Genomic DNA, 16,809 nt, shown 5'->3' with positions numbered 1-16,809 from the left:
AAAGGACATCATGGTCATTATAGTTTTCTTCCTAAGGGCTCTGTTTTGGGAATTAGCTGGATTTATTGAGTATTCTGGAATTTCATATTTCTAAAAGCCTTAATAGAGATTGGAGGAGCTATCTTGATGGTGCTAAGAACCACTCTCTTAAGACTCTTTGAACAAGGTTGGGCACATTCAGGATGGTATGGCTACTGGCTCTTTCAAGACTCTTCAGGTTGAAAGACAACTGGTTTCCAAAGTTATTATTAGTTTTTCCTGGTAGCCTTGGAGGTATTTTCCTGTTGGTTGGGTTCACTGTTGTTGAGTACCCCACCTGCTGCTCTGATGTACCACATCGTACGATGTTGGAAATCAAGTGAGTCTGGTTCAGTTCCTAGTCTAACAAATCACTATACTTCCATGTTATATTTAGCCTTGTAGTTTTACACTCTTTATAAAAATCCCCATGTGTTTGAGAAGTATTCATTTTTACTGTTTCTGCTAACATATATTACTTTAATATACGGTAATTTTCTTCTACTTGAATTTTGCATCTGAGCTTCAACATGAGTGTGAGACTATTTCTTGAGGAGATAAACCTAGAGATTATAGATGCGTGACACATTGTCAGATGCACCAGTCACACCCACACACTCGTCCCTGTGCATGTAGATGCCTCTACACACCCACAGCTCCCACCCGGACAGCGTGGCCTACTTCGACAGACATCCTGGCCTGCCACCCCCCCAACACCCACTGTGGACAGTTACACATACCTGCTGTGACAGGCATAGCATATGACCTGCACCCTCCCGTATCCACAGGCCTCCTCCAATTGATGCCTTCCCCAACCTACAGATCATTCCTGCATGTGCCCCACAGGTGCCTGAACACTTTTTACAGGTGTATATGCAATCCTTATGCATAGAAATGCTCTCTGCATTGGGGAAATGAAAGCATAGACCTGGAAATTTTTAAAGTATGACTATTGTTATTGGAAATACACATGCAGCAAGAAATGAAAGGATTATTACAGCCAAAACAAGGAAACTACTTCATCTCAATGCTTAACAAATCAATTTAATGGGGTTAGATAGATACATAGGTAGATAGATAGATAATACAAGATATCTCCCAACTCTGTGTCCATCCAGAAAATGTTTTAGGGATCTACAGAAGAATGGCCTTGTACACACAAGTAAGCCAACGCATATCTGAAAAGTAGTTCAGATCTCTATACATTTTGAAAACAGGGTGCCAGAGTACTAGCCAGGTTTTTCCGCAGAAACAGTACCAATAGGGTGTATGGATGTATATAGAAAGAGATAATAAAAGGGCTCAGCTCATCCGGTTACAGAGATTGGCATGCCCAAAGCTGCAGTGTGGGTCTGCTCACCTGTGGTCCCAGGAAAGTGGATGGTGCAGATGAAGTCCATAGCCTGACCTTTTTGTCCCATGCACGTCTTCCCCTGATTAGTGAAGCCCACTTACATTGTGGAGGGCAATCTGCTGCACTGTTCACCAATTTAAATGTTAATCTCATCCTCAGACATCCTCCAAGTTGACACATAAAATTAACCGTCACACACTCTAAAAAATAAAGCATGTGTACTTGGAAGGAGAGCTAGATAGCCAGGGTTAGGGCTAGGGATATACATATATAATATCCACGTATATATTTTATATATATGTATATATATGGAAAAGGAATCATAGTATTTTTTTCTAAAGAACAAAGTACGATATTGAAGAAGTACAGTTTTAAGAGTTGTTTTAAGTTTTTGCCTTTGGAAATACTTAACAGAAACTTCTTTTGATTGTGGGGTGGTGTGGATTTTCCTCATTGCCCGCAGGAGGCACATCTCCCAGAGACCCAGCCAATCCCAAGAGACATCCTGTGACTCTTGCTCAACACCTTTCCCGTGACAGATTGCCCATCCTCCGTCTGCACACATCTCCAGAACATCTGGGCCCAGGAGGGTAGCAATAGACTCTTAACTACTTGGTATTCTTAATGATGTTGCTGCCCTTTGGCGAGATTCAGTGCAGCCCTGGAAGGTCTTGCTACATTATTTGCTTTAAAATTAGAAATATCAGAAATCGCACTTACTGAGGTCATCCACATTTCCTTCTGTTGTCATCTGCTTCTCAGTTTAGATTAGACCTAGTGGTTTAATAAATATAATATTGTCAAAGAAAAAGTCACAAGCAATTTTGAGATAACTTGTTTTTATTCGCATGTTTTGCAGGGGAGTACAGCTGTTGGAAGAACTGCGATTCTGTAATACAGAGGGGATGCTATTATTGTTCAGATGACTAGGGCAGGCAACAAGTCTGCTGAATAATATTTGGAAAAGTTTCAGTAAAAAGCTGTCTTACGAGGAAAAACATGGTCAACCTATTTTTTAAAGCATTGAGAATGTCCATGTGTATCATAGCCTCCAGGAATTATCTGTAGCTCACGGTTATCTTGGTGTACAAGGCTTTGGGAAATGGGAACCTTTTCTGGACTACCTGGTGTTGGCAGAGCTGAAATGGTGGAGGCAAAGAGCAGGCTATTAGTTTCACTGTGGGTAGGTAGTCCAAATGGTCTATTGTACAGTAAGATTCAGTCCTCACCCCTCCTCTAATTTTTTTGCCAACAGATTATTTCCATAAACCTATTTTTTGTCAGCTGAGGATCCTGAGTAAATCTCTCTATCACAATTTGGTATTCAGTTCATAACCATGTTATCATTTTGTCATTCTTACAGTTGCTAATATTTGTTAAAAATAAGAGATCAAGTTATTTTACTTATACCAAATTTCACTGTGGGTGCTGTTACCTGAAAATCTTCATACTTTTCAAATTCTAGGGGAAATTCATTCTAACATTTAATTATGGCAACTACAGTTATGGATTAAATAGGGACACCGTAGAAGGTATCGCAAGAGATGGGTTAGCAAGCTGTATCCATATGGAAATAGAAGTAAGTGTTTTTTATTCAGTTCATTGTGTGTGTGTGTGTGTGTGTGTGTGTGTGTAAAGTTAGATCTACAATGTGTAGACAGCACAGTGCTAGGCACAAGAGAAATTCATTCCAGAGCGTGAAGTATTAATTTATAATTAGTGTGGGGCAGACAAGACGTGAAGAGTTAAGTGACAGAATTTAGATCACAGTTTAAGAAATTGTATATGTAGTGAGTAAAATGGCCATTCAAGATTTATTTTCTTTCATTTCATTCATCACTAAATGATCCCTTTTCCTTTTCACAGTGTGGTCTCTGTTTATCCGAGGTGATGTCAGATAAAGCCTGATCTGGGCAGTGCATGCACTTGGTTCCCTGTCCCTTCAGGAGCAGTCAGGCACCCTTGTGCTTTTGCTCTTCATGGGAAATGTGTGGGCTCTGCTGTCATTTGATTCCAGTTGCTCACAGTGTTATATCTTTTATACTTCCAGCAATTTAGAGTTGGAGGTTTCAGGAGATTTTTCTCTTTCAACCCCCCCAAAAAACCTTGTGAAATTAGAACATAAATAAATTTTTCCAAAATTAAGATCCAGAGTTAAATCATGAATTTTTCACTCACCTTTTTTTTTTTAGAAATATATATATATTTATAGCTTTATTCAAATACTTAAAATCTTCAGAGATGGTTGTTTTCACAAGTACTTTCCCTGAGCATTATAACACTTTTATAATAAAGATAATTCAAGTAGATCAGACTTAAAGAAAACATAACCTAGGCAAGTCTGGTATTCTTTTCCTATTAACTCTGAATCTTTCAGCATTATCCTCTGTAACTTCACAGAGCAAGAGACTAAATTCTAATCTGCTCCTAGAACTGGTTTAATTCTTCTCTAGTTTCCACTGAATGCATTACATTTCCTCCAGCCTTTAAATCTTTTGCACAAACCTTCCATTTCTTTCCGCAGTTGATTGGTTTTGTATCCTTAAGAGGGGGTTTCGTTTGTTTCTGTGTTAATTAGTTTTTAAAAAGACTTACTAATTTTTTTTCCTGGACAAAACAGAAACAAAAACTAATGCATTTTTGAGCGGAAAAACACTCCATCTTTTTGTGTCTACCTTTTTTTCCACTTCAACAGTTATCTGAGTGATGGTTCCTGTTTTACTTTATTCCTCCTTGAGAGCTTTGTGCTACTCATTTTCAGGAGGTCGAGTCTATAAACCATGTTTTATTCCCTTGGTTCTGTCCAGCTGAAGTTATTTTTTCCAAACTGCCTTTACTAGTGACTCTTCCAGAAACTGTTTTAAAAAAAGCCTGTATTTCTTCCTACTGAATTTTTAAAGCAAAGATTTTGAGCTTGAGCTAAACTGATGATGATGGAAATGGGATAGAAGGGATTGCAAAATCCATTTTTACCAACTTGTTCATTTTACCCACCAGGAAACTGAAGCGCAGAGAGCTTGGGGGATTTGTGGAGAGCCTATAGGAACTGGAGAGTAGTGGTCACAAACCAAGCTTTCCATGTTTGCAGACTAGCACCTTACATGGATAGCTTCAGACTGTGACTTCCTGGTTAGTAGGTTCCCATAAATTTGGTCTTCACAGTTCTCTCTGGACAGAGGCTGTGAGATGTCCTTGGAACCACCCCAACCAGGTGACTAGTTTAGGAAGAGGAAGGGTCCCACGGTGATCACTGAGGCATAACAAAGGAGCTTTTTCTCCCTGGTAACATCTCCTTGTGCTCCAGTGATGCCTTATGAAGTATAGCATTGAAATTATCTTTTGGTAATAAAGTAGCAGTACTTGATATAAATGTACCTGTTTTATATCCAGCAATTTTCTTTTTTAACAGTTATATTCATTAGCATGATTAATTAGAGAACAACCAGGTAGAATGAATTCTAATATTTGCAGTGACAATTTAATATTTGATGAAGAGAGAAAAGTACTCCAAGTTTGAAATATTTATAGGAAAATAGTGACTAATTCTACAGACAAAATAAATTATTCAATATAATACTACTTATTTTACCTATGTTGTCAGATGTGTCCAAAATGATTTCAAAATCATGTGTCTGTTTCCAACTCATTATCTTTCCTTTAAACACCTAGGGTGTAAGAAGTTTGAAATATTCCTATTTTGAGCCTCGATATATCTTGGTGATACCCATGAATAAGGAGAACTATGAGGGATACTTGCGGAGAAAAGGATTATTCAGTCGTGCAGAAATTGAAATTGCCGTCTCCAGAGTGGACCTTTACATTAAAATTAATCAGAAATTTCCAGGTTATTTTGATGCAGTAATCAATGCAGGTCAGTAACTCTTAGCAGAGTTTTACTTTTGATACCTGGGGTTACTGGAATAAAAGTTTATTTCATGGAAATAAAACGTTAGGGGAAAATACTGTTGTAACCGTCAGTTACAAAGAACTGAAAAAAGGGTTAAAATACACAGGATCTAACCTTCTAGTTTTAATCAAAGTATTTATTATTCTAAAAGACCTTTACTAATAAGAGTTAGAATAAAATGGGCCAGAAATAGGTTCCTTCCTGAGGGATATGGTAAGAATAAAGTTAGATAATATATAATTTGAAGCAGACATTTAAATTTGTAGGAAGATGTATGAAACTGAAGCAGTTTTTATCATAATCTACCTATAGTTAAAAATTGAATTACTAAAAATATGACCACAAAAATGCAATGTAAAGCAAACATTTTAAAAAATAACTTAGAAATGGCTACTTACTTGAAGTCAGTGGAAGAATTTCTTGAAATATGGAAACTTCTACATGTTTTAATATCTATAAAACAGAATGAGAAAACACTGTACATAGATAAGAAACTATTTTTAAATCATACTGATTCTTTAAAAATCCAAATTCACAATCATAGGTGCCATCATTTATGTAAGAAATTATGTTATTATGTTTTCATGTATTCCTATAGGAAAATATTACTGAAAGAATTCTCAAAAAATTACTGATTACCTTTTTGATAGGGGACTGGAGAGATGGGGAATTAAATGGAATCATATGAAATTGCTGATATTCAACTTTTTTGACCTATAAAGACAACAATTTCATATAGCTCAAATTAATACTTTTTGGCTTTGAAACTTATTAGGGTGTTGCATATTCATATTGGATTTTTATTGTTGCATAGAAATGATCACACTTAGTGGCTTAAAATAATGCCCATTTGTTAGGGCACAGTTTCGGGTTAAGAGTCTAGTACAGTGCAGTGGGCTGTCTCGGGTTACAGGGTGTCAGGAGGGAGAGGTGATGGTGTCAGCGGGGCTGAGTTCTCCTCTAAAAGTGCTGGGGAAAAAGTCTACTCCAAAGTTTAATCTTGTTGCAGAATGCAGTTTCCTGTGGTTGTAGGAATAAGGGCCCCGTTTGCTGGTTGCCTGTCTGCCAAAGGTTGCCTTTAGTCTGCGGCGGCCACTCCCAAGGTCTTTTCTGCGTGGTGCCTGCCATCTTCCAGCCATCTTCATGGCACGTGCAATCCTCCTTGTGCCTGGAGTCTCTGACTTTGGCTTCTGCCAACAGCTAGAGAAAACCTGCTCCTTTAATGGGACTCATATGATTAGAGTGGACCCCCTCAGATAATCTCCCTGTTAACTAACTCAAACTCATGAGTAACCTTATTTGCATCTACAAAAATCCCATATAATGTAGCATAGTCACAGCAGTGACGTCTCATTAGCTCCACAGCTTCTACCCAGGCTTAAGGGCAGAAGATTATACAAAAGTGAAATGACATTTGGGTGATCTTAATTCTGCCGACCACAATATTCATAAAATTAAAAATAGTGGCTAAGTTGGTACCACCAGCTGTTGAGCATAGAGTGTATTTTGACATGATCCTGTTGTATTAAAGTAAATCTCTCATTTACTGTAGATGATCTGGATGTTGCCTACCAAAAGCTGAGTCAGCTCATTAGGGAATACCTGGGATTGGCTGAAGAACCTGCCAAGGGTCTGACTCCAACTGCAGGTACTGTATCATCTCCCTATGTGGGTTTTTTTTTTTTTCATGGAAAAAGTGCCAGTCTGTGAGTTATTATTTGAGTACTTGTCAGCCGGGTTAGAGCTGGTTCTAAGTCTTTACTGCCTGTTCTCCTGGGGTGATTGTTCCCACAAACAAACCATACCAATCAGCTCTGTAGATCTGTCCATAACTTTGCTTGTCTTCACGGCTGTGTTGGAATTCAGAGACATGCAGGGCAATCCCTTGGAAGGGTGCGGTAGACAGCATTAGTCTCGTGGTTTACAGTTCATTCTTCTAAAAGCTTATTCCCTTATAGGGATGAGGTGTGGTTCTATTCATCAGGTTTAGATTTAGTCCAAGAGTTTTCTTTCCCCGTTGAGGAGTTGCCCATGCCTTAAAATGCTGCCCTGCAGGATACAGTGGAAAGCGCACTGGCCAGATAACCCTGGTGCTGGCCCTTCTGTTCCCTTGGGCAAATTTCTTATCCGGTCTGAGTTTCAATTTTTCTGTACTGCTAAATGGACTTCTGGCTACTCCTGCCCCCACCTCATGGAGCAGGAGCAGCAAATGATGTAGGATTTAAGAGTGCATCCCATTGGAATATGGGATTCCTAGGCTTAGGAGTTTGGTACACAAGTTTTTTTTTTACTGATGTACTTTGTATTAGTACATGTTTGCAGTACATACTGATTACACTTATCATGAGGAGTTTGTGCATGTACATAGCACAGTTCTTTTTTTGTCCCTTTCCCCTCCCATCCCTTCTCATTCCTTCTAACTCTTAATCCTCTTCCCATTTGAAAAAGCTCTATTTCCGTTTTCTTCTTTCTCTTTTTTAAAAATCCTTTTTCCCAAATAGAATAGAGGGTTGTGTTCCATCTGTAAAGTGGGGGGGCCTCAAATTATGGACCTATTAGTGTATCTGTTCAACTGTGCTCTGATTCTGTGTGCCAGGCACCAATTCTTTACAAAGCTATGACTACTAAGTAGAATAGTGCAGTGTACCTAATGAGGGTTCCGTGATTGCATAGAACTTTCTCTTGAGGAAAGCTGGCTCCCATTGCTTTAATTCTTTGTTATCCAAGCAACCTTCTGATCTTTAATTTGGTCCTCTGGGTGGACCTACCCCTGTGAGAATTATACCTTACGTTAGAACACCCTACCCTGCTCCCTGAGCCCTACTCACCTCCCATTGTAAATCAATAAATTGGCATGCTGGTTTTTACATCACCCTCCTGTGGTTTTGAATAAACATGAGTCAGTCCCCAGAGCCCAACCAGTCTGAGTAGCTGAAAATGTATATTTCTATAGCAATGCTCTGAACAGAAGTGCATGAAAAAGACTTAGCTTAAACAGCTAGCAGGAACTCCATCTCTTTATTCTATATCTTTCTTTGTTCTACAACAATCAGGAATATTGACTATTGGATGCAGTTGCCATTTGGCAAATTAATAGACCAGATAATGTGTGCATAGAAATATGGACTCCCATTTTAAAAGAGTATAATAAAACTTTATTTATATGGCTAATTAGGTTAGGGCTGTTTGATTTAATGAAAGATATGAGTTATAGAATTTATAAAATTTATAACTCTCAGATACATTTACTGACTGAACCTGAACCATCTAGGTATTGACTAATAGAATTCCAGCTTGAAAAGTAGATAAGAAGCATTGCAGTTAATATATCAAATTACTAGCTTCCACAGACCTTTGCTTTCCTGGCAGGCTTGATATTTTGGAAAATAACATGTTTTCTTAAGCCAAACACTTTATCTTGTTTATACAGTTAATTTGCAGAGGTAGTTATGTTTTGTAGTTGACAGTTTAAGAATAAGCTTGCACAGAAAGTGATATTGTGGAGGCCAGCCATTAGTCAAGTGAGTATTTAAAATATCCTAAAGAAACATAGTCCTTAGTATTGTTTTTATCACTTCATAACCAAAGAAGTAGAATCAAAGGCTTCTCTGAGTTTCAGACCCAAACTCTGTGCCAAGGTGTGTGTACCAGATATTTATAGGTGCAGTGCAGGAGAATGAGGCCCAACCATAATTACCTATGAAAAAGTCCAGACTCCCTGAGAAAGGGCTCAGGATGCACAGAGCCACGGTTCTTGGTCTAGCTGGTGACTCCCTCTTTGCCTCTTCTATGAGCGGGGTCACTTAGATACTAAGGTCTAGGATTCAGGTATATTTACACAAATACTTACAGTACTTATTAGTACTTACATAAGTGAAACCTCTCAAAATTAAAAAAAATAATTTTAATATAGTGGAATTGTTTTATTTAAACAATTCAGCTTTCAAGGAAAGAAATTGAAATAAAAATATTTATGACTCTATGAAAAATTGTTTGGCCTGAGAAATGAGAAAACTAAACTGGAAATATGAAACCTTACTTTTCTACTCTAAACATAACCAATAGTCACTAATTTGCTTCAAGAAATGATTTTGGAAATCAGTTTTTTCTTGAAAAAAGAAAACACTATTACAGGACGTCATTAGGATGTAGCGTTCCAGAGGTGAGGTTTTCCCCAGTTGGACTAAGCCGTCTGTGTGTTTAGGCTTTGATACAAACACTTTTTATGACCAGCATCATCTTTCTGAAAGCAGTAATCCTATGTCAAAGCAAACCAGAGATAATCCTCAAATATATGAAATAATGATGCAAAGCTTTATCCTTGGTAATTAGAGCTTGCTAGTTTGTAACTGAGAATGTAAGGCAACTGTAATTTCTACTCTTAACAATGAGAGTCTAACAAGGGATAAAAGTAAGCCCCAAGGTCTATCACTTTGGTACACAGCATCTGTCAGCCTAAATCCAGAAATGTGAACCTTCACCAGTGGACATATTAATTTAATTTTCACTTAATGAATGTATAAAATAGTAGCTTTAGGCACAGAGTGCTGGTTAACTAATGAGCCCTTTAGCTGTACCGTTCATGTAAAGTGCACACCAGTTTAGGTGTGGGATTGTCTTATTTTTTCTTCTGTAGTAAAACAGGTAGTATTTGTTTCTAAAGCACGAGGACCTAAAAAAGAGCCGGACCAAACAATACAGTTTCTATAAAATAAAGAAAACCTCACTATTTTCACAACTCATCATAAGAGACGTCTTTCTCTTTGTCTCTAGACAACCTATTTCTGGGATAGTCTGTGCTTCCAATAAAGGTTCTAGAAAGCTATCACCCTGAGTTCTTGCTGTAAAGACCATAAAATGAAATTATATTTGCAAATCACGGTTAAGAATCCTGACTAATGGTGGAAAAAATGTTGATATTAATGAGAAGGCAAGCAGAGGAAAACTGAACATTTTACAAGTGCATAAAATGGTGCCCTTATCTTTAATAAAGGGCACAATATCATTTGGCAAATTATATGTGTTGTTAAATAGTGAAAGTAGGAAAATAAGTGTGTCTGTAGAAAATGAGAGGGATTAAGGGAAAAACCTTCATACTTGGGTTTCACTCTTCTTATATTTTTCTATCTTTAAGTTGTAAAAAATCATGTACATATACACACATATACATAAATGCATACGTGTGTATTGTGCATGCATGTCTGTACCTATTATATGTATGTATGAGTTGCCACTTCATCTATATTAAATGTATAATTCAGTGACATCAGTTATATTCTCAATGTTGTGTAACCACCACCACTACCTATTTGTAAAATTTTTCCTTATCCATTGGTTCCCGGTACCGGAGAAAAACCAAAAAAAAAAAAAAATTTTTTTTTCATTATCCAAAACAGAAACTTTGTACACCCAATACCTGACAACCTGTGATCTGCTTTCTGTTCTCTGTGAATTTGCCCATTTACGATGTTTCCACTGTTTTATATTTTAGTTTAACCTTGATTCTTATCTAAAGTAGCATTTTAATTTATACTTGTACAAACTGGGAGATAAGAATGATGGGGCTGGGGATTTAGCTCAGCGACACAGCACCTGCCTGGCAAGCGCGAGGTCATGAGTTTGATTCCCGGTACTGGAAAAAAGCAAAAAACTAAAAAAAAAGAATGATGAACTGGGCATGTGCCCAGAAACCCTACCAAGGAGGCAGCTTTTCCTTGTTCCCACTTGTCCCCTCTCCCTCCAAGGGGACATGCGGTTTGACTGGATGCAGAGAGGGTCCAGACCAGAAGGCTGGTTCAGGGTCAGCTCAGAGTAGTGCAAGCCTGTCTTGTTTCAGGGGGCAGGGAATGGCTGGTAGGAGTGTAGTTTGCTGCTGGGGACAAACCACTCTGGGGAGGTCTTATTTCATTTAGAATCTCTGAGCGTCTCCTCCAAAGTGAGCCAAGATTCTTTCTTCAAGGCTATTCCACCTCTGATACGAAACATTTCACCGTGTTTTTAGGGCTGTGTTAAGATGATAATTAGGTCACCAACCTATATGAGGGCTTCTATCAGGCAAGTGCCTGTTGGAGTGATTGTGTCCATGAAGCCACAGTCACTCTGAGAGCTTGTTCTCATGGTGATAGAAGGAAGCAATGCTTCTCTGCAGTATCAACATCACTAGTGGCCTCAGAGAACCATCTTTGAAGCCAGAGCAGACCATGGGAAAAGGGCTGCTGTGGAGATCAGAGTGGGGGTGGGGTGGCACCTCCAACTGTAGGTTCTCAGAAGCAGCTTCTCTGAGCCATACTGCCTTGTAATTTCACTGGACCCATTCTTTCCTCCCTTCTTCATTCATCACTATTTATTGAATTCCTGCTGAACTTCATACCCTTTACTAAGCATTGGTAAACAGATGTGACATCTCACAGAATTCAAAAATTACTTCAGGGGACCACCATGAACCAAGGAAACCAGTGGGACCTCATTTGGCCTAGATGCCCATCTTCTAGTTTTTACAGTCAAAACAGTATTGATCTGTAGAGTAGTGAAAAATTGAAATCTCATGTATGTGAAAAATTTCCTCAATACCCACAGACAGTCCCAAGCTTAGTTCTGTGCATGTTTTAAGTTGACTAAAATTGTTCTAAGGTCTATTAAATACAAGAATTGTAGGTAATTATTATCCCAAGGAGAAGGGAAGGTTATGTTCTCTCCTGTATGTGATTTTTTCTTTTTATTTAAGGTCTATGTGCACCACAAAAGAGAAAGACATCTTTAGTAGTTAATTCCTAGATAGTGGAGACTGCATTTAGCTAACTTGTTTTTATATTAAAGCAGGAGTCCCCTGTAGCAAGAAGACTGTCTCTGGGGTACCAGCACACCTGGTTCCCTCCCCTAGACGCCTGGCGAAACTGCAAGCAGATGGCCAGATAACAGAGCATCTCTCCGGGCAGGTTCATGTAAAGGTCCCTGAAAATCAGAACCCACCTCCCTCCCAGAACCAAGAGCTGGCCCAGGAGGAAGAAACCCAGAAGAAAGAGCTGATTCCCACTAGCTTCGTCTCTTCAGAGCCTACCCAGCAGCCCAGCTCACCCACACTTGATATTCCTCAGCAAACCCAGGACTTGTCCCCGCACCCAATGGAAGAGGATGCGCCACAGTCAGATCTTTCTCCAAAAATAACAACCACCGAGGCAGATGTCTCTGGAAGCAAGGCCCAGCTCTTGGAGGTGGAAGCCGATGGAGGAGAGCAGTCTTCAACCACTGATTCCTACATCCCACCTCATCACCCTGAGCCTCCTGCACCCCACAGGCCTCATTCAGACCAGGATGAGGAATCAGGGGAGGCCAGGGTAGCTCCCAGCAGTGCTCCCCCATCTGAACCTCCGCAGGGCCTAGCTTCTCTCAACCCTCAGGAAATCCAGGATGCAGAGACTGAGTCCTCCAAACCCCCACCCAACAGTTCCCACCAGGATCCTGCAGAAGCTCCGTCCCACCCTGACTCAGTGAAGAAGCTTGATGGAGACTCTCAACCACCTCTGAAGGAGGAAACCCCCAAGGCAGGAGCAGCCCGCGTCAGCACTCCTTACCCTGAACTGCCGCCTCCCAGAGACTCATTCACTAATGTGAAACAGACCCAGGACATGGAACACCCAGTGGCTTTGCTCTCCAGAAGCCGGCTGGCTCCTACCAGGCTGCCCCAGCCGCAGACCCTCGCACCCCTGCAGAGCAGGAGGCCCACCCCCAAGCTCCTCTCACCCAGCAGAGAAGCGGCTGCCAGAACAAGCTCCGATCAAACCATGACGTCTTCTCCCAGGCCTCTCCCCACTCAGGAAGCAGACCCCGGGAAACTTCCTGCCGTCAGTCCTCCCCATTCCAAACTGCCCTCAAGTCTGAGCCCCCACGCTGCCCACACTCCTCAGCAAGTCCAGGAGGAAAAAGTCGGTGAGGTGACACTCCCTCTCATCAGTGCTCCCGTCCAGGAGCAAGGACCGCCGCACATCCCCAGTGCGTCCCAGGAGGGTGCTCCGACTATCAGGCTCCCTCGGATTCCTACTCCCTTCGCTGAACCACAGCTACCTGGGGCCATGGGAGCTCACCCTAATCCAAAGCCTGCAGAGGAAAGGAAGACACCCAAAGCAGGCCATCCCTCCAGCAAGAAGATCCCCAATATGCAGGCCTCACCCCAAAGCCAAAAACCCATGCAGCATAAAGGAGCTAGGAAAAAAAAACTCCCTCTCCAAAGAGACACAGATAGAGGGCCAGCACATCAGAGGAAGGCACCACCTGGAGGCCCACAGCTGACGGTGCAGCTGGAGTCCCCTTGCAAGCCAGCTCCCACAAAGATCCCTGACCATCCCAACCCCAGTCCTTCTCCAAGCCCCCAGGGGCACCAGAGGCAACAAGTCCACCTGCCAGGAATTTCTGAGCTACCCCACACTGACCCACAACCCAAAGACCCCCAATCACAGGAAGAGAAAAGGGAAAAAACACATCATTCCAGAAAAAAGGCCCAGCCTAATCTGCCCCCAAATGAATCCAAAAAAGGACCATCTTTGAAAAGAGATGTTTCTCAAGGATTATCTAAAGAAAATGAAACTGCCTTCAGTGGAGACCAACCAGTTCAAGAGGGTCAGCCTGCACAGAAGAGACCCCTACAGAGTGAAAAGGACCCTACCGAGTCATTACAGGGCCACCCTGATCCTGTGGAGCATACAGAGAGGAGAGACCAGCTCCACACAAAGGAAAGGCGTCAGAAGAGAGAAATTGTGTTGGAACCCCGAGAGAAAAAGAGCGTGTCCTATAAAGGCACCCGTCAGATCAGAGAGAGCTCTGTCCAAAGGCATAGTGCGTCTGCTTCCAAGCCACAAACCAAAGACAAACGAACCCGAAAACATAGGGGCGTAGCGCAAGACAGAAGCATCGCTGCTCCCCAGGGTCAGGTGTCTGCCGAGGAGCTGGGCAGCCGGACAGAACGACTGCGAGCTAGGGGCAGTCAGAGCACCACGGTGTGAGTCCTTCCTGGAGCCACTAGGTTGTTAAAGTCTGTTATCCCCCAGATGAAAAACTATGACGAGGCTACTCTGAGTTACACATTGGCTTCCTTCTGCAACCACAGGTCACCTCAGTGAGGGACCCACCCATGATGGCCAGCCAGCAAGGGCCCACCTTTGTCCCTCTGTGCCTGCTGTACAGCTCACCATTGTGGTGGGAAGAGCAGCTTTTGCAAAGGGAGGCAGCAGCAGGAGGAGACAGTGAGGTCAGTTGCTGCCAACCAACAGGCCTGTTCTGAAGGCAATATCAGCAAGGAGCCTTTGTGTCTAGACATAAATAAATTCCAACAGCAGCTCCAACTCTGGCTGGAGCAGAGCCAAATTGCCACTCAGGTTTGCATTAGGAAAATCCACTTCTAGATTAGAAAATGTTCTCATGCCTGAACAAAAAGAATTCTGCAAAAGTTCTGTTTCTGGAGATTCCCAACCTACAGTTAATTTAACTTCCATAGGGAAAAGATTACATCTTTGCATGCACGACGCTGATCAAGCACTTCAGATTGGTGTTGGCATATGTTATCTGGAACTTATTTTTGTTTGAAATGTATTTCAGAATGAATACCTTCCTTCTCTCTTTGAACAGGAGTCTCATGTAAATTAGCCCATGCCTTCATTATGATAAACCATCTGGTTGAATCGGTTGGAAGAATTAATGGGAGGAAAATTCAGGTGAATCAGTTTTTCATTTCTCTATTCATGAATATTCTATTCTGTTGCTGGCAAATGACAGGAGACCAACCAGGGCTGGCTCATGTAAATCTTTTCACAAGCAACCAAGCTCTGGGGAGGGTAAGAATGCAGCAGATTCTCAGGGAGCTAGAGGACCAGTTACTGAACATTGCCAGGATTCTTGCCATTTGCAGGATGCTTGTCATCTTCCAGACTCTTGTCTACGGCTCGCATCATTTCTCATCTCTGATTCTTCCGCCTTTGTTGGCTTCATTCTGTGGACTACAGATGACCATGTGCCCATTTCTATACATGGCAGGGAATATGGCTGCCAACGGGTCTCAAGTTTACATCTGCATTTACTTCTGAAAATTCTCACTACCCTAAAGGATCTAATTGGAATGTTCCTTGGTCCTAAGATTTACAAACAAACAGACAAACAAAAAAACAAGGACCGACTGATTGGCCTAGCTTGGATCAGGCCTTCATTTGTAAAACAATCTACTGTGGCCAGCACGGGGTTGCCTCTGGATATAATCAATCCATTGAGTCTACTCCTGTGAATGGAGACAACATTCCAGAAAAGAAAATAGCTATGAACAAAACATCCAACCCAAGGTTCATAAGAAGTTATGTCTACTGAGTATTTGCTGTGTATACAGGCAATGTGCTAATCTGTGTTTGGTATTCTATATTTTAAAAATGTAACTGATAACAGGATGACTGTATGGATGCATCTTGTCTTACATAAGGGATGTGTGTCCATAAAAAGCTGTATGAATATCAAATGTTATTTTTAGAGCAGTAGAGGAAATTGATATTTTAAAAAAATCTAGGACATAGGAATCTTCTCCTAAAAAGAATATCCGAGCCGGGGTGTGGTGGCGCACGCCTGTAATCCCAGCACTCAGGAGGCTGAGGCAGGAGGATCGTTACGAGTTTGAGACCAGCCTGGGCTACAAAGTGAGCTCAAGGCCAGCCTGAACTGCACAGTGAGACTCTGTCTCAAAAAGACAAAAACAAAACAAAACAAAGAAAAACTAAAATGAGAATATCCTTTACCTATGTATGTTAATAATTGTCTTCTGATCTTTTTTTATCTAAAATGAAAGTTAGAGGGTGATTTTCTAAAAGCATACCACAATTGTGTTTATTGGGTCATTAATCCAGTAAGCATTTACTGAGCATTTCCTGTGTGCCATTCTATGATAGTTGCTAGGTACAGTGAAATGATCAGGACTCTTCAAGGAAGAAAAAGAAGTTCATACTGCCATGTAATTAGGGCAACTGGAGGCCTTGCAGCAGGCTAAGCTAATATTTGGCATCCCATAGACAATAAGACTCACTTATTTACTTTTCCAAACTAGATACCACAGAAAGACACTGAATTCAGCCTGATATAAGAGAATTATCTCAGGAAACACTTTCCACAGAAGGTCATCGCCGTTCAGCTGAGTCTTCCCCCAGGTTGCAGGACTGGCAGACTGATGGGAAGGGAATGTTCTCTTAGAAGAGGGAACAGCATATGCCCAAGTAAACACGGAGGTACAAGCAGCTGTCATGTTCAGGGCATCCAAATCGCCAGAGAGCTGTAGCTTTGTGTAGATCCAAAGGGCCTTTTGTGCCATGTTCAGGAGACTGGAAACTTGATTTTGTAACAGGGGATCCCTGAATGATTAAATTTGTGTCTTAAAGGCATCTTTCTGGAGGTGGTGTAAGGAACAAAGCTAAGGAAGGCAGCTAGAGGCAGGAAGAATGGCTGGCAGGCTATGGCAGTCATTGGTAAGGTGGCTGCAGGAAGGGCCAGTCCTAGGTTGGATGTGTCT

The 16,809-nt window shown here is 41.2% G+C and overlaps 1 protein-coding gene across 4 annotated transcripts in view; it reads left to right on the top strand.

Annotated features, from left to right (window-relative positions):
* Lrguk (leucine-rich repeats and guanylate kinase domain containing) overlaps positions 1-16,809 on the top strand; it is a 117,102-nt gene that overhangs the window by 64,589 nt on the left and 35,704 nt on the right. Inside the window, exons 13-16 of one of the 4 annotated variants that reach the window (XM_013510673.1) lie at positions 2,838-2,951; positions 5,042-5,243; positions 6,832-6,927; positions 14,898-15,883. In XM_013510673.1, coding sequence (XP_013366127.1) covers positions 2,838-2,951; positions 5,042-5,243; positions 6,832-6,927; positions 14,898-15,352 — 867 coding nt within the window. In that variant the 3' untranslated portion in view covers positions 15,353-15,883. Of the gene's footprint in view, positions 1-2,837; positions 2,952-5,041; positions 5,244-6,831; positions 6,928-12,098; positions 14,795-14,897; positions 15,884-16,809 lie in introns of those variants that run through there. The other 3 variants (XM_013510671.1, XM_013510670.1, XM_005377538.2) reach the window with 3 other exon arrangements.

This window comes from Chinchilla lanigera, unplaced genomic scaffold, assembly GCF_000276665.1.
Source record: "Chinchilla lanigera isolate Chin_1 unplaced genomic scaffold, ChiLan1.0 scaffold00009, whole genome shotgun sequence".
Taxonomy (NCBI): Eukaryota; Metazoa; Chordata; class Mammalia; order Rodentia; family Chinchillidae; genus Chinchilla; species Chinchilla lanigera.
The sequence above is the reverse complement of the archived record's forward strand: the minus strand, read 5'-3'. Positions and strand labels throughout refer to the sequence as shown.